At 43.2% G+C, this 24,590-nt stretch overlaps 1 protein-coding gene across 1 annotated transcript in view; it reads left to right on the top strand.

The window, feature by feature from the left end:
- LOC115465558 (serine/threonine-protein kinase MRCK alpha-like) overlaps positions 1–24,590 on the top strand; it is an 806,479-nt gene that overhangs the window by 468,491 nt on the left and 313,398 nt on the right. Inside the window, 3 exon segments of the mRNA XM_030196108.1 lie at positions 1,428–1,674; positions 17,373–17,478; positions 22,899–23,023. Of these exon segments, the coding sequence (XP_030051968.1) occupies positions 1,428–1,674; positions 17,373–17,478; positions 22,899–23,023 (478 nt within the window).

Genomic DNA, 24,590 nt, shown 5'->3' with positions numbered 1-24,590 from the left:
TTGCACTGGACCCACCTCCCTATCTCTCACAGGTTTCTCTTCTGCTGGAGTCCAATGCAGTGGTACTTATTCCTCCATGGGAGACAAATTGAGGTATTTTCTAATTTCAAAAGAAGTCTGAAGGATTACATCTGATTTTGAATCTCATAGACCTCAATCACCTTTTGCACAAGGAGAAATTGTAGGTGAAACATTTACTTCTATTATACCATTTCTAAAGAAATGGATTGTCTCTGTACAGTATACTTCATCTCAGAAGCCTACATTCACATTCCATTCCAGCTACAGATATATTTTAATTTCTGTCTCTAGCTCAGTCATTTCCAGTACAAAGTTCTTTCTTTGGTCTGTCCTCACCCACAGGGTCTTCATGAAATGCTTGTAGGTGATAGTGGTTTGCTTGCACAACCAGGGGCATTGGTGTTCCTGTACCTTAACAACTGGATCCTAAAGGCCTCTTCAGAAGTTAAGGGGGTTATCTGCACTTGCCCAAAACATGCGCCTACAATAGCGCAGCCCATGTTTCAGTGCACCTTAGTAAAAGGACCCCTGAGCCGGCTAAGTACCATTTAACTGATCAGGTGCCATTCCTGGCCGTTTTAAATGGTTTTGAATATTGTGGGGAGAATCTTCAAGCTGTAGCTGTTGGTTGGTTTGTTCAGACTATTAACCCAACCATGAAATCATGATAAAGAGATTGCTATCTTCATTCTTCAAATGCAACATCCAATATAACAAAACCTAACAGGCAATCAATAAAGTATGGATCAGAATATCGCAAGAAAGAAGTGATCAAGCAGAAGAGTGGTTCAAACCTCACTCTTCCATTTCCTGGCAACCCACTGTATAAGAGAGAGCAAGCAGATCAGGTGATGTAAGAGTCTCAGATAGGTGTAAGCTTTTCTGTAGTGCTATAAGGATATGAATTCTCAATCCCTAGCCCATTCTAAATGGGCTTTGTATAGTAGCAGTTAGAATATAGAGCTGTGTGAACCTGAAGACTATGATTTGACTCTTAAATCTAATAATCCAGTCATTTGACCTTCCCATTCTTAAATTTAAGCCCCTGTTTAATAGCATGTGGTAAAATAGTGCTAGATCCCAGGGGTTATTCATAGCTCCACTAGATCCCAAGATTACCCTGATAAGTGTCAGGGGAATGGTAGATGCATTTGTTTGTTTTTATAAAGATTTATTACCACCTTTATGAGGAAGGTGGTGTAACAGCATGTATTGACTCCTTTCATACATTTTAAATATTATAGATTGTTCAAATGTGTAATGTATTTCATTCACCAACAGATCACATTCTCTTCTTTGTTTAATATATGTGCAGAAGATGTGTTTGACCCATGAGCCTGTTTTTTCAATGAGCTTTAATTGCTGTGATTGGGGGAAATTAATTTCGGAATTGTATTTTCCTGTAGCAAAACAAATTGGTCGCTTACCAGGGCTTAGCAGCACAGAACATCAACAAGAAATCACCAAGTTAAAGGCTGACCTGGAGAAGAAAAGTGTTTTTTATGAGGAAGAATTGTCCAAAAGGGAGGCATTGCATGCTAATGAAATCAAGAATCTGAAGAAAGAACTGCGGGATGCAGAAAGTCAGCAGCTCATGCTTAAGAAAGAGATCATGATCTTGAAAGACAAGCTAGAAAAAACAAGAAGGGAGAGGTAAGTACAGACTTTTGTGGGCCAGGCTAGAGGTCTGATTACTAAGCTGTGTTATGGCAATAATGTGCGCTAAACAGCAATTAATGCATGTTAAATAAATACTCCCATTCTCCGAGATCTAGTTCAAACTCATCCTCATCTTCCCAGATCTCTCTTCCCATAATCCTCCAACCCCAGATAGCTTTTCAGACAGCATACCTTGGAACTTACCTCCACACTGCTTCTATTTCTTTTCAAAACTCTTTTCAATCCAGGAATCTACTCACCTTCCAGCACCTATTGGGTGTCTCCTTTTTAAGTGGTATAGGGAAGCAGGGTCAGTCCTCTGGTGCTCCTGCCCCAGCAGTGGCCTACCTTAAAATGGTGGCCTCAGCCTCCTGGTAGTAGCCAACCAGCACAGGAGCTCCAGCTTCATCCCTTCACTCACTATTTACTAGGGAGACCACTGTAGGTACAAGGGGAGGGTAGATTTATAGGGAGGCATTTGAGGAGGGATCCAGGGATGGGGGGCATTGTCGTACTTGGCATTGGCAGATAATAGGCCCAACTTGAGACTTGCCTTTGCTTTGCTGCAGCCTAGACCACATGGGTGGCTCATTTTCAAAGTACTTAGCCTTCCAAAGTTCCATAGAAACCTATGGAACTTTGGGAGGCTAAGGTGCTTTGAAATATGCCTGATGGTGTTTCCCAGCTACAGCAAATTTAGTAATTGGACTCATAACCACCCAAGACATGTAGAAGTTTGGGGAGTTATTCCAATTACGTTGCTCTTCTTGGCTCACTCTTACAAAGATGTTTCTCGCTGTAAAGCTAGATTAGTATAGTATTTATTTTCATGGTACATCAGTCTGTTGCTCTTGTACCATTCTTATTTTATTGATTTAATTGCACCAAAAGATTCTGTTAAATACTAAAATGTCAATATGACTTTCATTAGTAAATTAATCATTGAGTTAGGTCTATAAGTATGCAGTTTTCGAGCAAACCTGATTCTCTTACTTGGTTCTTCAGCAGTTCAGTGATTTCTACCTGATATTTAAGTATCAGGAACTGAAAGAAATAATTTGTTATTGTACTTTTCAAATCTGATGGGCTGCTTTGACTTGAAAGAAGGGTTTAGGTTATAGGGACTATAAGGACCTTCCTGCATTTATCAGAATAAGAAAACCAGCAAACTCCTCTTTGTTGATATTCTATTATCACATATTCATCTACAGATCTACCAGTACTACTTCAAAAATAACTATTTGCATTGATAACACTAAGCAAAATTATATTTGTGCAACTTTATGGCACATGTATTTATTAATCCTATGCAACCAAAGTACTTTTACTGTAGCTGATTGCTTGCTTAACATTATATGTTGATTTCAGTTTCTGTCCACCTTCTGAGTCTGAAAAGGATACATTTAGTCCTCCCCAGTCTTGATAGCTTTATCTGTGAAGTACTGGACAGTGTAACTTAGGAGAGAGCTGAAGGTGTGGCCTAGTGGTTAGGGTGGTGGACTTTGGTCCTGAGGAACTGAGTTCAATTCCCACTTCAGGCACAGGCAGCTTCTTGTGACTCTGGGCAAGTCACTTAACCCTCCATTGCCCCAGGTACAAATAAATACCTCTATACAGTATGTAAGCCGCATTGAGCCTGCCATGAGTGGGAAAGCGCGGGGTACAAATGTAACAAAAAAAAAGGTTTATCATTAAACCAGCAGTTATCAAAATTCCATGGCCGTGACCGCATTATTGTGGCCACAGAAAGCATGTAACTCCTAGAGGCATGGTCTGATGATATTCCCAGGTTGTGATGCCAAACTACTCCTGTCCTAAACAATCTTCAGATTAGTAGGAGCAAAGTCTCTAACTAAAGACCCTGTTGCTTCTATTTCGTTACTTGTCAAGGTGATGGAAGGAATCATAGAACAACAACTTGGGGAATACTTTCATACTTTCTCCATCCTACATAGTTCTCAGTCTGGATTTATACATTCTTAAAGCATTGAAACTGTACTGGCCACTCTCCTGGTAAATTTAGATTGTAAGCTCTCTTGAGCAGGGACTGTCCTTCCCCTTGTCTAAACTTGTACAGCGCTGCGTAACCCTGGCAGCGCTATAGAAATGCTAAGTAGTAGTAAATTTCAGGAAATAACTGAGTAGAGGCAGAAAGATAATCATTCTTCAATTGCGACATGTCGAGTGCTTTTAACATAGTCGATCATAATATACCACTAAATTTATTAGATCTATTCAGAATCAATGTAATCTCCTGTATTGGCTTAGCAGTTTCTTGAAGTCTAGACATTACAAAGTAAAACACTCTGGTCTCTTTCCCTGCCACGGTCACCTAACTGCGAAGTACCACAGGACTCCCTAATTTTCCCCATACTATTTAATGTTATGATTATTCCTTTGGGGTAAAAACTGGAAGCAAATGGTTTTAACACCTTCATGTATGCTGATGATGTAACAATTTATATCCCTTTTGAAAACAACATAAAGAGATGTTACCCACAATACACAAAGGCTTCTCCCTTCTAAAATTGTACTGACTCCCACTGAATGCCAGAATTACCTTTAAATTATGTATATTTGTATTCCAAATCTTATACGCATGTCTCCCTCATATAAGCAAAATCCTCATCGAACTGCCCAATGAAATTCAGCCATTACTTCCAGAGATTACCTGTCTTCGCTCTCCTTGTTGTAAAAAAGTAATCTACAAAACAATTCATACATCAAGTTTTCTTATCAATACTCTCCAACTACTGAAGTTGTCATCGAAGCTTGGAAGTTTGGGATTGTGTAGTAGATGTGTTCAGTATATTTATTAGTAATAAACTATGTGCTTATCTACTATAATAAAACTCACCCTCAACGTTCTGAAGACAACGTTCTGAAGTCACTCAGTCACTCACTGAAGGGTTCATGGATTCATGGTGGTGAAGCCAGAACACTGACCATGTCTCTCTGCCCGCCCTCGCATGACGGACCAATCAGAAAAAACACACTCAACATTCTGAACACAAAGGACCATCACAACACCGTTCCCAGGCAACACTAGGCAACGTAAGACAGACCAATCAGAGGAAACTACGTGACAATAAGGGAGGAGCATTCCGCAGCAGAATGGCTCATTATCTGTGCAGCACGGAGAGCGCAGAACCACCGCTGGAACGAGAGAAGAATATTCCTGCTGTGGGTATGTGCAAAAATAGACCGGGGAGGGGGGAATTTTTAAATGCCTAATGTCGGTACGGAAGAGTGCCAGAGGGCCTATAGCACAGACTATATTTGGGATCGTTGACATGGAATCAGAGGAGCCGGAAACAACGTGCCCGTCACCATCTGGGACGTGGGCGAACAGGACAAGCTGCGGCCCAGCTGGAAGGATTACCCGCGACCAAGAAAGGGGAGGAGTATGTTTCTCCTTCCCTGCCAGGAATCGCTGGAGAATGGCTGCCAAACTAACGAAACAACCGCACACCGACGCACCACCTCCATCATTTGAAAGGCATCCACTCTTTCTTCAACAGAAATACAAACTAATAATACAAACAAAGATACATGGTTCCTCAGGCGGCTGCAGGTAACTCCCCACCCCCTTCCTCTTCCCCTTTTGCCGAAGCAGCCAAGGACGTGCCCAACCATCCACAGCCTCAGGCAAGCTGTCTCCCACCTCGGGATTCCCGAGCACACCGGAAAAGACCGCGCTGATTCCTGCAGCGCATAAATGTTCCAGCATTCCCCTGCAGCTGGCCTGAAATGGACCAAACATATCGGATCACCCCCCGACGGCCCGAGACCGTGCTCTTCTCCCTTCTGCCAACTTACAACAACCATCCTCGTCCTCAGGCAAGCCGTCACCCACCTCCAGGATGCCCAGAACCCCAGCCCAATGGAAAAAGATGGCGCTGCTTCCAACAGCACATTTCTCTTCCAGCATTCCCCTACAGCAGCCCTGAAACGGCCAAAAAATACCGACAAAGAACGTGCTCCTCTACCTTCCGCCCATCTAAAACAACACTGCTGCCTCAGCACAACACAAAAAAAAAAACATGGAAAAAAAAAAAACAGCACTCAACAAAGGCTGACCCCCCTACAACCACATTTACATTTCACCAACAGAAAGACCCCTCCCCCTCCACAAACCTCCTTGACAGACAAAACCACACACACACAATACAACAGAAACACACCCTCAAAGCCACACACCAATCCAACCCACTTTGCCAGCACAGCACAGCACATCCCCCAACCCCCAAGCAAAAAACAAAAAAAGACACACATCAACAACCTGCACACACCGTACACACACACACACACACACACACAAAATAACTCCGTGACACATACACACACACACAAAAAAAAACCACATGCTAGCGCCCGTTTCATTGGTTTCGGAAACGGGCCTTTTTTACTAGTGTTTATAGTCTCTGCCATCTTATGCACACAAGCCATTAAATTTGATTGGATTTAAGATTTGTTTGATATAACTGTGCTAAAATTAGAGGACTGTAATTGAGCATAGTAGTTAAATTTTAACTGCCAGACCTTTGACCATTCTTCTAATTTTTGGAGATTGTTTCTACTCCCTCCAGGATATCCACTCTATTAGTTATCTTCATGTCATCTGCAAAAAGGCATTCTAACCCTTCAGCAATGTCTCTCACAAATATATTAAACAGAATTCAGCCCCTGTACTGACACCTGAGGCACTCCACTACTCACCTTCCTTTCCTCCAAGCGGATTCTGTTTACCACCACCCTCTGTCACCTGTCGGTCAACCAGTTTCCAATCCAGTTTACCACTTTGTGTCCTAAGTTCAGCCCTCTCAGCTTATTCATGAGTTTTCTGCGAGGAACTGTATCAAAGGCTTTGCTGAACACAAGTAGATTACATCTAGCGCATGTCCCTTTATCCAATTCTTTGGTCACCCAGTCAGTCAAACAAATCAATCAGATTCTGCAAACCATTGGATTCTAGAAAGTTAACTATCTTTTCCTTCAGCAGCAACTGCATTATTTTCCTTCCATTGACGTGAGGCTTACTAGCTTGTAGTTTCCCACTTCTTTCAAGCTCATTGCAAAGCCTGGGGGAGCTTATTCCAAAAAGCAGGCCCTTGTTGTAGAACACAGTTTCACGTGCAGAATATATGAGCTGTTACCAAACAAAGATAGCAGCAAAAACCATTTCTGGGATGACTTAAGGGGTCTAGCAGGAGAAAACCACTTAAATCTATGCTTCATATATTGCAAACTGAATTCTGGTCCATACAAAAAGCCAGTGAATATTCTGCAGTAAGAGGACATGCGATCCCATTGCTTACCCCCTCCCCAGGAGGAACTTCACCACTATATTTTCTACTAGCTGCAGACACCTTATGTTAATCTGGATGAGGTCCAAGTAAAAAAAATTACAATAATCCAGTCAACTAATTTCATTCAGGAGAATTTGATTTTGTTGGTTCTATGAACTGTAAGTGTTCAGCTATGCAATTGAAGGAAGTTCTTCAAACAGCCTTGACCACCTATCCTATCAGTGGCCTTAAATCAAATTGAGGACCAAAACACAGACTGCCAAAAGTGTCCTGCAGCTGAAGCGGCTGACTGACAAATGCAAAGATGCTACTGTAGTGCATTTACTCGTCTGTGATACCCACCACATCGCTGATATCTCCGCATTTAAGGTCAGAATATTCTACTTAAGCCAAGCCGAAATTGCAACTAAATATTCAAAATAGCTTGCCCTTTCCTCTGATCATCCTATGTATGTTATCAGCTAATTATTGTTCATATAAACATAAAACTCAGCCTCAAACCAGTATACTTCCAACCTAAAGGTACTATATAAATTAAAACTAGGAATAACAGAGACTCATATGGGACCCCATGATTTAGGGGACACAAACTGAATGGTCAGTCTGCCATACTACACATTGTGTTCTGTCCTTGGGATAGAAGTTAAATCAGCTTAGTATAGCATCAAATAGGTCCATCTCCTGCAGATGCACCAACAGCAAATCATGGTGGACCTTGTCAAAAGCCACAATAAGATCCCAACTGATTCCACAGGACATCAACGTCCTGAGCCATTCGAGACTGATTTAATCCACCATAGACCACAGCACTCTCACCATGCCTGTGCAGTACCCTTGCTGGGCTGGAAAATGGCTCAAACTTCATCTATAGAACTACAAAATTTGGAGAGAACAATTTTTTCCATCCTTTTATCAGAATTGGAATATTAAAGACTATATCCTTGAGGGAGAGAGTGGATAGAGAGAAAGAAGGCTTATTATGGAGCAGTGGTGGAGATAGAGAGGACCAAATATATCTAGAGAGGAAGAGGATCTTGGATGGTGGGGATTGAAGGTGTGAGAGAGGACCCTGAATTGAGAAAGAGGAAGAAAAGTAGAAAGGTAATTTAGGAGAATGGGGGTAAGGAATGGGGAAGTATGTAAGAGAAAAGAAGAGGAATAGCGAAAGGCGAAAGCAGGTAGGAAGAGTAGGAATTGGAAGAGGAGATGAGAAGAAAAGAAAGGAAAGAGAAGAAGTATTAATGTCCACCCTGAAGTAAGATACAAGAAAGAAGCAAACAAGAAAACGTAATATTATATAGAGAAAGCAAAAAAAGGTATGGAAACAAGACCACAGAATAAGAAAAATGATATGCCAAGATGGAAAACCAAGTTAGAGATATCAGGATGGGGCAAAAAAAACAACACAAACCTGTGCCTGAACCAAGCAAGATGGAGATTCTATGGTTTCCTAACACAAATGGGACAAGTACCTGATTTCAAATTACCTTTTAGGAAGTATGAACTCACCTTAAAATCACAGGTCAGAAATCTTGGATTACTACTAGATTTGTGCAAATTCAAACAACTTGTAGCAACTATAAAATCTCTCTCCATATATTGAAAAGGAGTCTCACCACAGTGATCTATGCTGTGATAAACATCACCACTGGACTACTGTAATGCCATGTACACTGTGTCGCGTGACCGCTCCAATCCGGCTTTCGCCCCCTAGACTCGACAGAAACGGCACTATCTAAGGTCTGCAATGACCTGTTCCTCGCCAAATCCAAAGGTCACTACTCCATCCTCATCCTCCTCGACCTATCCGCCGCTTTCCACACTGTCAGTCACAACCTACTTCTTGAACACACTGTCCTCCTTGGGTTCCAGGGCTCTGTCCTCTCCTGGTTCTCCTCCTATCTCTCCCATCGTACCTTCAGAGTACACTCTCATGGTTCGTCCTCCTCCCCTATCCCGCTCTCTGGTAGAGTTCCTCAAGGCTCTGTCCTTGGGCCCCTTCTTTTCTCAATCTACACCTCTTCCTTAGGCTCCCTGATCTCTTCTCATGGTTTCCACTATCATCTTTATGCTGACGACACCAGCTTTATCTCCTCCTCACCAGAAAATCACTGTGGAAACCCAGGCCAAGGTATCGGCCTGCTTATCCGACATTGCTGCCTGGATGTCCAACCGCCACCTGAAACTGAACATGGCCAAGACTGAACTTATTGTTTTCCCACCCAAACCCACTTCTCCTCTCCCTTCACTCTCTATCTCAGTTGATAACACCCTCATCGTCCCCGTCTCATCTGCCCGCAACCTTGGTGTCATCTTCGACTCCTCCCTCTCCTTCTCTGCGCATATCCAGCAGATAGCCAAGACCTGTCGCTTCTTCCTCTATAACATTAGCAAAATTCGCCCCTTCCTCTCCGAGCACACCACCCGAACTCTCATCCACTCTCTCATTACCTCTCGCCTTGACTTCTGCAACCTACTCCTCACTGGCCTCCCACTTAGCCATCTATCCCCCCTTCAGTCCATTCAGAACTCTGCTGCACGTCTTATCTTCCGCCTTAACCGATATACTCATATCACCCCTCTCGTCAAGTCACTTCACTGACTTCCGATCAGATACCAAATACAGTTCAAGCTTCTCCTACTCACCTACAAATGCACTCGATCTGCAGCCCCTCCTTACCTCTCTACCCTCATCTCCCCTTACGTCCCTACCCGTAACCTCCGCTCTCAAGACAAATCCCTCCTTTCAGTACCCTTCTCCACCACCGCCAACTCTAGGCTTCGCCCTTTCTGCCTCGCCTCACCCCATGCTTGGAACAAACTCCCTGAGCCCATACGCCGGGCCCCCTCCCTACCCATCTTCAAATCATTGCTCAAAGCCCACCTCTTCAATGTCGCCTTCGGCACCTAATCACTTCATCTCTTCTCAAGAAATCTCATCTACCCCAACTTGACATTTCGTCTTTTAGATTGTAAGCTCTTCTGAGCAGGGACCGTCCTTATTCGTTAATTTGTACAGCGCTGCGTAACCCTAGTAGCGCTCTAGAAATGTTAAGTAGTAGTAGTAGTAGTGATAGAGAGGAGGGTTCAAGTGGCGTGACCACATCATATCCTTCCTGCAAAACTGCACTGGCTACCAGTACCCTACAGGGCCATATTTAAAACTCTCTGATCTCCAAGGTCCTCAGACAAAATGGGCCAGAGTACCTGAAAATGTTGGCCCTCTACACTCTATTGAAACTTCTAAGTTCTTCTCAAGGGGTTATCAGTATCTGAACCCTTGTGCAAACTACAAGACTTATGCTACCACCACCACACAGATACCATATAAGCAGTGTTCAGACACTCGTAAAATTATTCTCCAAGGACGAGCAGGACAGCAGATTCTCACAGATGGTTGACATCATTGACAGATCCCCAGTGCGGAGAACTCTCAACCACTTTGTAGAAACATTTAGAAGACTGCATTGTGCAGATACGGGCGCCTTCCCTCCGCTGCCACTATCGTGCAAGACTAGACAGTCTGTTGTCATTCACAGCATTGAAGAGCAATGACACCATTGCCTGAAGGGACATTGGGGTTGGCACCAGCTGAGACAGTGTTGATATCTAGCCCTTCAGTTGGGATGCTTCCTTGAGGGTCTAGATCCTGTGCCATTCCTTGACACACTCATCCAGGGCCTGACATGAGTCCAGTCATCTGAGGTGAGTGCAGACTCAGACAGGACTACTACTACCCAAGTCTGAAATGGACTGCTCCTGGGATTCTGAGGAAGAGCCCCAGGTTCTTTCAAGGAAGAGATATTTGAACCTTCCTTCAGATCCTTTCCCTCATCATGAAGGGAGAAAATCCTCCCCTTGAGAAGCTGTCCTTACCACTTTTGTTATAGAGATCCCATTTACGTTGGAGGGCAGAAATATTGGACATCCTTGATTTTGATTCCATCGTAAGGAAGCTGTCACAGCATCCTTAAGGCAATACAGATGAAGCACTGGGAGACAACCCCCCCCTCCCAAAAAAAAAAATATATATATACTGCCTATTTATAAGAAGGCCAACTCTATGTATAGAGTCCAGAAGGCTCCTGGATTTGAGAGCTCCAACTTCTGTACTAGTCTATGGTCATTGAATCTACTCTCAAAAGAACTGAAAGCTCCAAGACTATGGCAGCTTCAGCAGTAGAGAACTGAGGCTAATGTCAGACATACTTCTTTGGTCTGTGTCCCATGTGTGGCAAGACAGATCAGGATGGGCTAGAGTGGGCTTCGATGGCAACTCCAGTAGTGGACAGTCTAAACAGAGGAAACTAAAATCTGCAGAAGATATCAAGCAGTCCACAAGTAGCAGAAGACACTCCTAATGTTGGTAAAACATTTATTGTAATCACTCTGGATCATACAATGCCCAACGTGGCCACGTTTCGCCTCCTAGAGGATGTGTCAGGGGCTTAGACTATTAGGTTCCCACAGGGCATATATACCTAATAGTCAGTTGATTCTCTAAAACAGACAAATTAGATAAAACACAGCTAGCAGCCAAAGACCTAAGAAGGCAAGGCTCTGTGTACTAGCTTTTTAACTGCAAGCTCTGTTGTATCGAATTCCAGCAATGCTCAATCTAAACCAAGAACCCCTTAAACTGAGAGGCCTTCGTAGATTCAGGAGCCAGAGGAAATTCATTGACGAAGCACTCATTCACCACTTTGGGATTCCTCCTCAGGATCTGCCTAAGGCCATCCCAGTCTCTTCAGTGTACAGGAACATCCAGGGACATATCAAAGCTAAAACTGGTACCCGTACGCCTGAGGATTGGGTCCTCCATAGGGAGGCTGTCACGAAATGCCTAGCCACCTGCCTGGGGTTACCCTGCGGTCACTTAAAGGGTCTGTACCCAGCACAGCTCAGGTCCGCCTGCACCTGCTGCTTGTGCTCTTTACTAGCACCCACCGACTGGGTCACAACCACCTCTGGGCGAGTCTCCTGCTCTCCAATTATCCCCAGTGATTTCTAGGTTACAGTGGTCCCATAGTTCCCAGAAAGCACTCACAGACCCAACACACAAACCACTAGGGTTCTTTATCAGTCCAGACAGGCAGGACGAACAAATGTGTTTATTTCAGAACTTGGAACAGTGGACAAAAAAAAAATGTGCAATTGCCTGTGTGGGATTTTTTTCACATATACTCCCAGAGCTGCTACTCTTGTTGTCTCCTCTACTTTGTTTTATTGCCTTAACTAACAGCTTTAAGCATAAACATGCTTCATCTGCTGCCAAACTAGAGAAATACTCTTCAGAATTAATTTAGCCAGGAAAATATCCTAGAAGATGCTGTTGACAAAGTTTTGAAATACAGCTGGGGCACTGGTGAGCCCGAATGGCATAACCAGGTAGTATATGTGAAAAAAATCCCACACAGGCAATTGTCCAGGAGAAAACCTTTATTTGCACCAGTATGGACCTGACATGGGACCGTGTTTCAGCAGGGCAAATCCGCCTGCCTTAGGGGTCATAGTTGGCACAGATTAACAGGAAGTGCCTGTAGTGATGTAACCAGTTTTTATGTGAAACTTGACTGTTCTGAGCTCTGATTGCCTGGAGTTTGAATTACTCAGCAGATGCTGGCTGTTGCTTCAGTTTCAGCCTGGGAGAAAGAGAGAGAGCTCTTTGCCTGAAGCCCTGTAAAAACCAGTTATATTTGATAACTGGTGAACAGTTACATATGTCCTGATCTCCACTGGTACTTTCTAGGAAGTATGCAAACTATTTAGTTTTCTAATTGATCCCTTTTTCAGTTACTTGTGCTATTTGCCCAGAGGGAGAGCTTCAACTAAACTGAACAGTTGCTTAACCGAGTTCCGTAAGTGAATGCTGGTGTACAGCTGGTATGTTTGGATTTTGGCGGTGAGCATTCAGCCTGATACGTACGCCTCCCAAAAGAATCCAAGGTCCTAGACTCTCTGCCCGGGGGGCGCCAAGGCATAGTCTCTAGTACTCTTGGCTCTTCTGAGTGCAGAGTCCACTACCATAGAATTGTGAGGAAGTTAGGCCTTCACCATCACAGGCTCACCATGGACTCTGTACTGGGATTTGGACTTCTTCTTGACCACTGAATTAGAGAGAGGGCAAGACCAATTCCGCAACATCATTTCCCTGAGTGTATTGTGCAGGGGGGGCCGTTGCAACCTCTGCAGGCGGAGAAGAGTAATCCAGAACCTTAAACATCTCAGCCCTGGGCTCATCCACAGCCTCCATGGGAAATAGAATGTCCTTAGACATTTCCCCCCCCCCCCCGCACAAAAGATGAAAAAGAAAAGACTCTCAGATGGAGATTGTCTAACTTCAATAGGCGAAGTAGGATCAGAAGGAAGCCCCTGTGAGTCTTCTTCCGAAAATACCTGGGGTCTTCCTCCTCTCCCCATGAATGCGCCTCTTTGGTATCGGACAATAGTTCTCGAAGAGCAGCCCGAACCCAAGCCTGTCTCGACTTCGAGGATCGACGTCCTCGTGAGGGATGTCGAGAAGTCAACTCCTGCCTGGACTCCGGCAAAGCTTCCTCCACCGACGTCAAGGGAGAGTCAACCCGGGTGGTAACCGGCTCCGGAGGGCAGGGACCTCCTCACAGGAGATGGGCCAGACGCCGTTTCAGCAGGTAGGTACGGGAGGCGCAAGCACCTCCGGTAACCGAAGCAGGCTGACGGAGCAGTCCTTCTAGAAGTCCTGGAAGAATGGCCCGCAAGACGCTCATCGAGAGCTACCATCAGAAAAGGCTGCAGGGCCGATGCAGGAAGTCAGTGCCAGAATCTGAAGGGGCTCGAGAGCCTCTTGGTACCAGGCTGCCGGACGACCGACAGCTAATGGCACCTCCTGAATGGAGGGTGAGCAGTCCTCCCGGCGCCGACTGCTTCTCGGGGTGCCGACTCCCTCGGCTCCCCAGAGCTCTTGGTAACGTGAGTAAGGAGCTCAATGACAGTGCTTCTTAGCCATCAACTGACTGCCCTGTCATCGACACTCCTCAGTACCGATGAGGAGGACGTGGATCCTCACGCCTCCTCAGGGCCGGGTCCCGACTCTCGATGCCTGCTTCCCTCGACGTCGACAGCCGCCGACCCTCGGATACCATGTCGACGTCGAAGAACCGGACCGCATCCGAAAAAAAGTCTCTCGAGCCACCTTGGTCCTCTTCTTCATCAACTTACACAACTTGCAAGCAGCTGGGAAGATGATCGGTCCGAGGCACTGGAGACATCATGCATGACGGTCGGTAGATGAGATGGTCCAGTTGCAGCGAGTACAGCTCTTAGAAGCTGCTGGAAGTCCTCGATATACATGGATGGGAAAATAGCGTCCGCAAAATCAAACGGCTCGATCGCAGCCACTTGAAAAGGCACAAAACGAAGGAAAAAAGACGTGGCCCGAGCAGCCTAAGGGCGGCCGCAACACAAAAGAAAGGAAACAAATTGAGTAAACTCTTAAAAAAAAAGGGAAAACTTTTTTTTTTTTTAGCTAAAGAACCTAACTAAAAAAGAAGAGAAGGGAAAAGAAAAAGTGTGCGATAAACTCAAAAAATGTTCTCCTGGGCCCAAACAACAAGGAGCAGCTGAAAAAACACCACTCTCTCCGTGAAGCGGATGAAAAAGAACTAGTTAAGTCACGCTCGCGTCGTGGGCGGGAAGCGGCTCGCGCATGCGCGGTGCGATCGGGCCCCACGCGGGCGAGCACTCTTAAAGCTTCTAGTTTTTTGTAAGGGAAAATTCCGGTCTCCTGAACCGTCGCGGATGACAACCCACACATAAGAAGATGGAGCCTGCTTGTCCTCGGAGAATAAAGAGTTACAATAATCTAAATGTGGTAACAGAACAGCTTGGGCAACAGTTCTGAAATATTTAGGACTCGAGAAGATCTAATGGACCTCAAACGTTACAGTACAAAATTTTTTTTTTAACTAGTTCATTTATCTGATATTCAAATGTTAACACAGAGTCTAGGATTATACCCATCACACAAGATTTTTCCTCAAATTTGAGAATAGCTTCTCAGGATAAAACTATATCAGCTATTGAACACCGCCAATGCTCACCAAACCAAAGTAAAATAGTTTTTGTGGTTTTAGCTTAAGAAGATTGGCTTTGGCCCAATCGTCTACAAAAAGGCTAGAAAGCTTCACATTTGGGATGGTTTTGTCCAAAATGTCTGAAACTGGACAAAGCACAAAAATATTGACCGCATTAGACAATAAAAGATATTCAGTCTATCTAAATTGTGGAGATATTTAACAATAAACAAGTTGAACTGTTTATTGAACTATGTACAAGTATATCTATACTGTTATATATCAGTGTTAAATGATAATCAACACTTCCTTTAACCAGTTAGTCTTTTTGCCCAGGTAGCAGCTCCTGATACCTTCCTGTCTCTGTGTTTAGTCTTTATGTGGGTGTGGCAGTATTGCCTAAGTTCCACTCTTTTCTCCTCCCCTGAGGTCTTAACCTTTATTCTTCCCCACTAAATCCCCAAATCTCACCCTCCTGCTGAAACTCACTGGGGTGGTGGCTGCTGGTCTTCCGATGAGAGCCTAGTTAAGCTGGCCAAACCAGTTCCTACTGCTGAGCTCTGAACGTTGACTGCACTCCTTCAATGCAGGGCCCCTGGTGCTGACTGCATCCTGGGAGCCTCAGCATCTGTCACTCTCCTGGTGCCCATCATACCCCTGGAGCCTCTACCTTACTACTGGACCTTGGGCCCAACTAGATCCCAGAGGTTGCCGCCTTCCTCCTGAGTTGCTCGCAAGGGCCAACAGCCCTGAGCATGCTCACTGGTGGTCTTGGCTTCAGGCACTGATTAAACCAGAGGTCAGCCTGTTCTCTACCAGTCTTAAGGAGGAGACCATAAGGGATTTTTCTCTGCATGGTCTAAACTCCAAGCTCTTAAGAATCTGAGACTACAGTTCTAGGATTTCCTCAATAAAGAGCAGCTTCCTACCTCATCCTAAAGATCAGACGTAGTCTCCCTGAGTATCAGAAGAGAACTCTAGATCCTAGCTCTGAACCAAGAGGACATAGTCAGGCCACCCTTCTAGACTCCTGGTGAAGATTTCTTAACTACTTAATCTGCTTCAACTATTCTTCCTCTATGCATATATGTCCTTTATATCACATCACTTTATTACATTTAATGGATAATATTCCCCTAAATGTGTAAGTGTATTAGATTGTAAGCTCTTTGAGCCAGGGGCGTATCTGAACTGCGGCGGTAGGGGGGGCCAGGGCCAGAGAGGGGGGGCACATTATAGGCCCCCCCCCCCCCCCCGCCGCCGCCATTGCCGATCCCCCTCCCCCCAGCCGCTGCCATTGCTAACCCTCCCCCTCCGTTGCTCGCCTACCTTCGCTGGCGGGGGACCCCAACCCCCGCCAGCCGAGGTCCGCGTCCTCCTGCCGCTGCCGGCTGCCTTTGGTCCTTTCATTCTTCCATTGAAGCTGGCGCCGACGAAAAGTTTCTTTTGAATCTGACGTCGCTGCACGTTGCACGTTGTACGTGCAGGACGTCAGACTCAGAAACAATTTCTGAGTCTGACGTCCTGCACGTACAACGTGCAGCGACGTCAGACTCAAAGAAACTTTCGTCGGCGCCAGCTTCAATGGAAGAATGAAAGGACCAAAGGCAGCCGGCAGCGGCAGGAGGACGCGGACCTCGGCTGGCGGGGGTTGGGGTCCCCCCGCCAGCGAAGGTAGGCGAGCAACGGAGGGGGAGGGTTGGCAGCGGTAGGGGGGTCCAGGGCGAAATCTGCGGGGGCCCAGGCCCCTGAGGCCCCACGCAGATACGCCCCTGCTTTGAGCAGGGACTGTCTCTCTTTGTTAAATTGTACAGCGCTGCGTAACCCTAGTAGCGCTCTAGAAATGTTAAGTAGTAGTAGTAAGTGTGTCACTTTGTCTGCCTGTCTTCAGTGAATAATTAACATAAGGTACTAACCACACCCCTCTCCTTATCTCAGTGATGTAACATTTTATCAAATTGATACATTTCTCCTGCAGTGCTGCTGCCAAGCCAAAATGACAGAAACCTCTCTTATTTTCTCAATTCACTATGGAAAGAAATCTGCCTTTTCAAGCTCATTGTGACCAAAGATCTCCCCCTCCCTTTAGGGAGGTTTCATTAAATATGTATTTATGGTGCTTAAACTATCAGTGCAGTGTAAACATGAATTCATAATTAAATGTGTCTGAAACCAGCACATCCCACCATGTATGTATTAAAATATTTATTTTTAAGTTACATGTGATTCTTTAAGCATGTTTTAACTTTAGCCAATCTCTGACTTTCCCTTTGTGCTTTGCATCCCTACTTTAATTTACATGCTCTTAAACTCTGGATTTTCATTGTTTCAGCCAAAGTGAGCGAGAGGAGTTTGAAACAGAGTTCAAGCAAAAATATGAAAGGGAGAAGAATCTATTGATGGAGGAGAACAAAAAGCAGTCAAATGAGCTTGACAAGGTGAGTAAACCAGGGCTGTTATAGAAATACTGAGTATCCTAGTTACCCTACTGGAGATAATCTGAGGTTAGATTATTGTAACATTCTATATATTGGTTTGCAGAGAATGTTAGTTACAACTGGTTCAAAATACAGGGGAATGAATTTTGATAGGTTTAAAACTTTCTGGCCATATATCTCCACTGTTGGATTATTTTACATTGGCTTTGTATTAGTTTTAGGGTAAGATTTAAGGCCCATCATTTTATCAAGAGGGCTCAAACTGTTTGAAGGGCATTTTGGTCTTGTATGAATCAAAAAAATCTTGACAATTAGTCTCAGTTTTTTTGCTGAAGTCTTTCTGTTTGGGAGGTTAAATGTTGAAACGTGAAGAACTATTTCCTGCTTTGTTTCTGAAAGTTGGAATATAGTTCCAAAGAGATTAGATTATGTACTGATTATTTGCCCTCTAGAAAGGCTTATAAAACATGGCTTTTTATTGAAGATTTTAGTGAGTTTTATTTTAGTTTTATCTTATTTATATTTTAATTGTAGTTTTGATTTTTTTTGTCACTATGTTGTATTAAGTAATTTACTTTTGTAAACAACTTTTTTTGGTCAGAATGAAATTCCAGAACTGGTTTCAAGAATTTGCTGATGACACAAAGTTATTCAAAGTCATTAAATCGCGTGAGGATTGTGAAAAATTATAAGAGGACCTTATAAGACTGAGAGACTGGGTGTCTAAATGGCAGATGACATTTAATGTGAGCAAGTGAAAAGTGATGAATGTGGGAAAGAGGAACCCGAATTATATCTACGTCATGCAAGGATCCACGTTAGGAGTCACCTTCTGCTCAGTGTGCTGCTGCGGTTAAGAAAGCAAATAGAATGTTAGGTATTATTAGGAAAGGAATAAAAAACAAAAATGAGGTTGTTATAATGCCTTTGTATCGCTCCATGGTGCGACCGCACTTCGAATATTGTGTTCAATTCTGGTCGCGCATCTCAAAAAAGATATAGTGAATTAGAAAAGGTACAGAGAAGGGCGACGAAAATGATAAAGGAGATGGGATGACTTCCCTATGAGGAAAGGCTAAAGCGGCTAGGGCTCTTCAGCTTGGAAAAATGGCGGTTGAGAGGAGATATGATAGAGGTCTATAAAATAATGAGTGGAGTTACGGGTAGATGTGAAGCGTCTGTTTACACTTTCCAAAAATACTAGGAGGCATGCGATGAAGCTACAATGTAGTAAATTTAAAACGAATCGGAGAAAATGTTTCTTCCCTCAACGTGTAATTAAACTCTGGAATTCGTTGCCAGAGAATGTGGTAAAGGCGGTTAGCTTAGCAGAGTTTAAAACAGGTTTGGACGGCTTCCTAAAGGAAAAGTCCATAGACAGCTATTGAAAGGACTTAGGGGAAATCCACTATTTCTGGGATAAGCAGCATAAAATATTTTGTACTTTTTTGGGATCTTGCCTGGTATTTGTGACCTGGATTGGCCACGGTTAGAAACAGGATGCTGGGCTTGATGGACCTTTGGTCTTTCCCAGTATGTCAATACTTATGTACTTATGAGAAGTAAAAAAAAAATGGCGACAAGAGGAAGTTAGGGAAGCTTTATCAGCCAAGGAGTAGGTAAAAAATGAGACATTAAAATAGGGAACAACGAGAGGAGAAAAGAAGAACAAAGAAGAGCAGGAACGGATTTATTTTGCCGGGAAAGGACACGGGAAGGAAATAAAGTGAAAGGACCAATAATCCAAAAAGAAGAAGTAGGGGTGGTAACGTTTGTAAAGTTACAAGGAATGGGGTAGAGTTAAAGGAAAGACAATACGTAGTGATGAAACTCCTCTTCAGTAACACCGGCTGGGATGTCAATAGGCTGTTTATCTGACGCGTTTGCAGCAGCTGCATCTGTTTTGTCCCTCTCCACATCCTTAACAAAGCTTGCCCGCTTGTAGTAGTTTACAATGGTTGCCTGTGTAACATGATTCCAGGCTTCTTTCTGCATATGTAGGGAATCCAACAGTGATAGATTACAAGCCAGTTCAACAGCACATTTATCCTTGCCAGTCTGGTCATCCATAACGCTCATCAGACGACATAGCACAAGAGCCCGATAATGTTTTTTGAAATTGGCTATTATGCCCTGATCCACAGGTTGAATCAGAGAGGTAGTGTTTGGTGGCAGGAAGACCACCTTGACGTTAGCCTGACATCATCACTGTGTGCAGCACAGTTATCACAAAGCAACAAAATCTGACACTTTTGTGCCCGCATTCTAGTGCCTAACTTCTTTAGCCACTGCTTCCAAATTTCCCCAGTCATCCACAAATTTGCGTTAGCCTCGTATGACACAGGAAACCACTTAACATTCTTGAAGCAAAGGAGGATCATCAATAGGTCCTTCGACGTTTTACCTCCAGTAGTTTCGGCATGTTTGAATGCAAGTGTTCCATCAGGAATCACTCGCAAGTAGAGACCAGTTTCGTCAGCGTTGAAAATGTCACGAGGTGCAAACTCGTTCAAGATGGTAGGAAGAACTGAAACAACCCAATTTTCAGCACCAAAGTCGTCAGCATCTTGTTTCTCACCATGCTGTTTCTTGAATTTTGTGTTGTTCCTCTCCATCCATCTTTCCAACCATCCAACAGTGGCTTTGAATTCAGTTAGTCCAAGACTTTCAGCTAGCTGATTAGCTTTCTTCATAAACAGTGGACCACTGACTCGAGAAAACCACCAAAGAAGAGCATCTTCTACATCCTCAGCTTTTCCCACCCATTTATGTTTCCTGTGTGGATTTGTATTGTTTTGCCAGTCTTCCAGAAGCTGATCATTCTGCTTCAAGGTACATGAAATTTGACTGGGATTGACCCCATAATTCTTTAGCAATGGATACTTGACTTTGTTTTATTTATTTATTTAGATTTTGCTCACACCTTTTTCAGTAATAGCTCAAGGTGAGTTACATTCAAGTACACTGGATATGTCTCTGTCCCAGGAGGGTTCACAATCTAAGTCTGTACCTGAGGCAATGGAGGATTAAGTGACTTGCCCAAGATCACAAGGAGCAGCAGCGGGATTTGAACCGGCCACCTCTGGATTGCAAGACCAGTGCTCTAACCACTAGGCCACTCCTCCACTGTTTTCTAATTTTTTAAGAACTTCTATTCGTTCAGCCAGTGTTAAAGTCTTACAGTTGAGTGACGATGACAACGACTCCATTGTACACTCTAACGACTTTCTTTCGCTTATTCTAACAAATTAACTCTCATTGGTTACCGCCTGTGGCAGGTAACCAATGAGATTTCAAATTTATCACCCCTTTGTCACATGCCAGTCGGCTTCCATATTCCGTGTTTGCACTTATGTGGAGTCTTTCCTGCAGATGAGCGGTCTTAAACCATGTATATAAGCGAATCTTGCACTCATCACTGGTGCGCTAAACTGGATTGTCTCCATAGAAATTGTTGCGCCAAAAACGGGACCGGAGTACAGCATGCAGTTAAACAGAGCATGCGCTTATCCGACGTGCACTTAAATGGAGTGCACTGTACTCCTAAACACTAATCACACCTCTATGCCTAGTCCCCCCTCTCCCCCATGTCAAGTCTGGCTACACCCCTGCTATAAATACAGTACAATACAGTTAAATATATAATTCAAAGGTTACTTATATTAACACCTGCTACTACTGGATATAAGAATCGCAAATTAAAAGGTAAATGTGCTTTTAGCTACTACCCAAAAGTAAATGATATTCCTCTGAATGAGCCCAGCAGAATAATGAAAACTCTTTACTCTAGCAGCAAGAGAACCTGAGACCCAGGCAAGTGTGTGGGAGTCACTGACTTAAAAAAATTCCCTGGGCAATCAGCACTTCTTCCTTCTCCTTCCCTGCTCCCTCTCTGGCATTCTAGCCATGCACTCGAGAGCTCTGCTTAACGCACAACTCTTGAGTGCAGCCAAACTTCCTAATGCTGAACTGTATGAGCATGCGTATATTTGCATTTCATTAATGTTGAGCATTCGGAAGATTTTCTGCACTGTTCAGCACTATCTCTCCGGCACTGTTTAATACAGTGCCAGCATTCTGAGCATCTGCCTGTGAGAGCTCTCAGGTTAGTACCATGTACTAGCTGTCAAGAAAACCTATAACATAGCTGAACTTAGTGCCATCTCAGGATAAGACAGTAACTGCAGCTATGCTATCCGCAGTCCGTTAGTGCAGCTGCCATCACCGAGGTTAAAAGCATACTGTTCTTAGTATGGATCCAAAGCGTCAGTGAGATTGGAAGTATACTTTTCATTTTGTACACTAGTTTGAAGGTAGGGTTAGTAGTATATTCTTTATAGTGGGCTACTACTTTGAAAGAAAGATTAGTAGTATGCTCTTCATAGTGGGCTACTAGTTTGTGGGAAACATGCCCTGTATGGCATGCCCCTTTGCGCTCCCATCCCATCACCATGTCACGGCCAAGCAAGGGAAGCCAATAGACTGGGTGAAATTTTGGTGCATCGGCCATACATAACTCGCTATTGCCTTGCTTATCATAGTGTGCTACTAGTTTGTCAGTGGGAGTTAGTAACATGCTGCTCATAGTATGCATGTAGCTTATCATTGGAATAAGAAACTTGCTCTTGGTTGCATGCTCTCACTTCTACAGTGATACAATCACTGTACTTTTAATTTAGAAGTGATGCTCATTACCTTGTCAATAGTGTAGGCTACATGTTCATAATAAACACATATATTATTTACAGCATGATTCTGGTATGACGGTAAAGCAACTGTGCAAGATCAGCTTGTAAAATGTACCATGGTTACTCTTTGAATGTAGACAATGTCTTCGCAAAGAAGGTTTTCATATAATAAAGTTCTACATTTGGCTAACAGATATCTGCTTATTACCTCGGGGCAGCATCACTGTGGAAGAATTATTTCCTGTGGCACTTTATATAAGTAAACTTGCAAATATAAAAATTAATTGACCCGGATTAATGGCAAACTATGCACACATGGAGCTACCAGAACTACTTGGCTCATTTTCTTTGCATTTCATACCCATTTTAACCATTTACATGGAGACTATATGATAAAGTAAGAGATTCAAGAAATGGCCCATATTAACTTATGGCATGTTGCTGGTGTAAATAATGCTTGTAGAATCCTGTATGCTAAATAGTGCCAGTTGGTTCCCTCAGAGACACACAATTATACTATTTTTACTTAAGGATATGTTCTACCAGTAAAGTGAATCTCAGAGCAGAATAACTCCATTTCACAGATCTCTTTCTGGGGATCTACAGTAAGAGCCTTGAAATGAGGCTATATTATATAGAGCTACATGGTCTCAGGGTGTTCACCTGTATCAAAGTTTCATTGATATTTTGCTTTGCTTTATCTGTAAACACATTTATAAAATTCTCTTTCAGCTGACAACAATGTTTGAGAGACTAAGTATGACCAACCGTCAGTTAGAAGAGGAGATGAGGGACCTTGCAGACAAGAAGGAATCTGTGGCTCATTGGGAGGCCCAGATCACAGAAATCATCCAATGGTGTGTGTTTGAATTTTTTGTTTTCTGTGCATACTGAAAGATTTTCATCTCAAATTTATTTCTCTTGCCGTTCTTAACGTCCATTATGGGAAAGTTACCTTTTAAATTAAGAGGTTTCTATTTATTAACTTCCGCTTTCTCAGCTATATTTATACAGTATGCATCTGTATAATAAGCTTCTCCATTAACCTGTAATTCATATATGTGTATATTACAATGATCATTTGCCATTGTTTTTTTATTTATTTATATGATTTTATATTATCAACCAAGCAATAATCACTTGTACAGAAAAGTAAGATGATATAGATATTTCAAAATAGGAAAATTATTTTTTTAAAAACACAAGTAAATTACTGAAGGCCATAAGTATATGGGACTTACGCATTTGGCCTTTGACAACATTGAAAGTAAAAGTAGAACGATTTCTTTAGAATGTTGTTCAGAAGTACTGCATTCTGAAGATCATTGGATATTTCAGAAAGGCATTTATTTTAATAACTATAGTTGCTTTATTTTTATCTTTTTTTTTTAATTTTCAAATGACAAAGAAACAAAAAAAATGTAGACAGATAAAGACCATTTACCCTATCCAATCTGCCCATCCATGCCATATACTCCATATCACTCCCTCAGAGATCCTATGTACATATCCCATGCTCTCAACTTCAGATGCTATTTTCGTTTCCGGCACTTCCACTGTGAGGCCATTCCATGAATTTACCATCCTTTCTGTGAAGAAGTATTTCCTAGGGTTACTTCTGAGTCTATCCCCTTTCTCCTTCATCCTATGCCCCCTCATTCCAGAGCTTCCTTTCAATTAAGAGAGACTAGCCTCCTGTGCATTTATGCCTCTTAGGTATTTAAATGTCTATATCATAGCTCTCCTCTCTTGCCTTTCTTCCAAAGTATACATATTGAGATCTTTGTCCCCATATGCGTTATGACCAAGGTCACTGACAATTTTATCAACCGCTCTCTGGAACTACTCCATCTGTTTATATCATTTTGAAGTTGCAGTCTACAGAATTATGCACAATATTCTAAATGAGGTCCCTCACTAGAGTCTTATACAGGGGCATCATCACCTCCTTTTTCCTACTTGACCATTCCTCTCCCTGTGCATCCAAGTATCCTTCTGGCTTTCGCTGTCATCTGTTCTACAAGTTTGGCCATCTTAAGATCATACCCAAGTCCCTCTCCTCTTTCATGCACAAAGGTTCTTCACCCCCTAAACTGTACCCTCTTATGTTTTTGCAGCTTAAATGCTTGGCCATGCATTTTTTTAGCATTAAATCTTAGCTGCCAAATTCCAGACCATTCCTATAGCATCTCTTAAGTCCTTCCTTATGTTATCCACACCATCACGGGTATCTACCCTATTGTAGGTTTTGGTATCATCCACCAAGAGGTAAACCTTACCAGACAGCCCTTCAGCAATATCACTTACAAAAATGTTAAAAAGAACCAAGAATAGAACCTTGTGGCACACCACTAGTAACATCCTTTTCCTCAGAAAACTAACATACATAGTAGATAACGGCAGAAAAAGACCTGCACGGTCTAT

This window comes from Microcaecilia unicolor, chromosome 3 (assembly GCF_901765095.1).
Source record: "Microcaecilia unicolor chromosome 3, aMicUni1.1, whole genome shotgun sequence".
Classification (NCBI taxonomy): Eukaryota; Metazoa; Chordata; class Amphibia; order Gymnophiona; family Siphonopidae; genus Microcaecilia; species Microcaecilia unicolor.
Note: the sequence above shows the minus strand (reverse complement) of the source record. Positions and strands in the feature narration are given on the sequence as shown.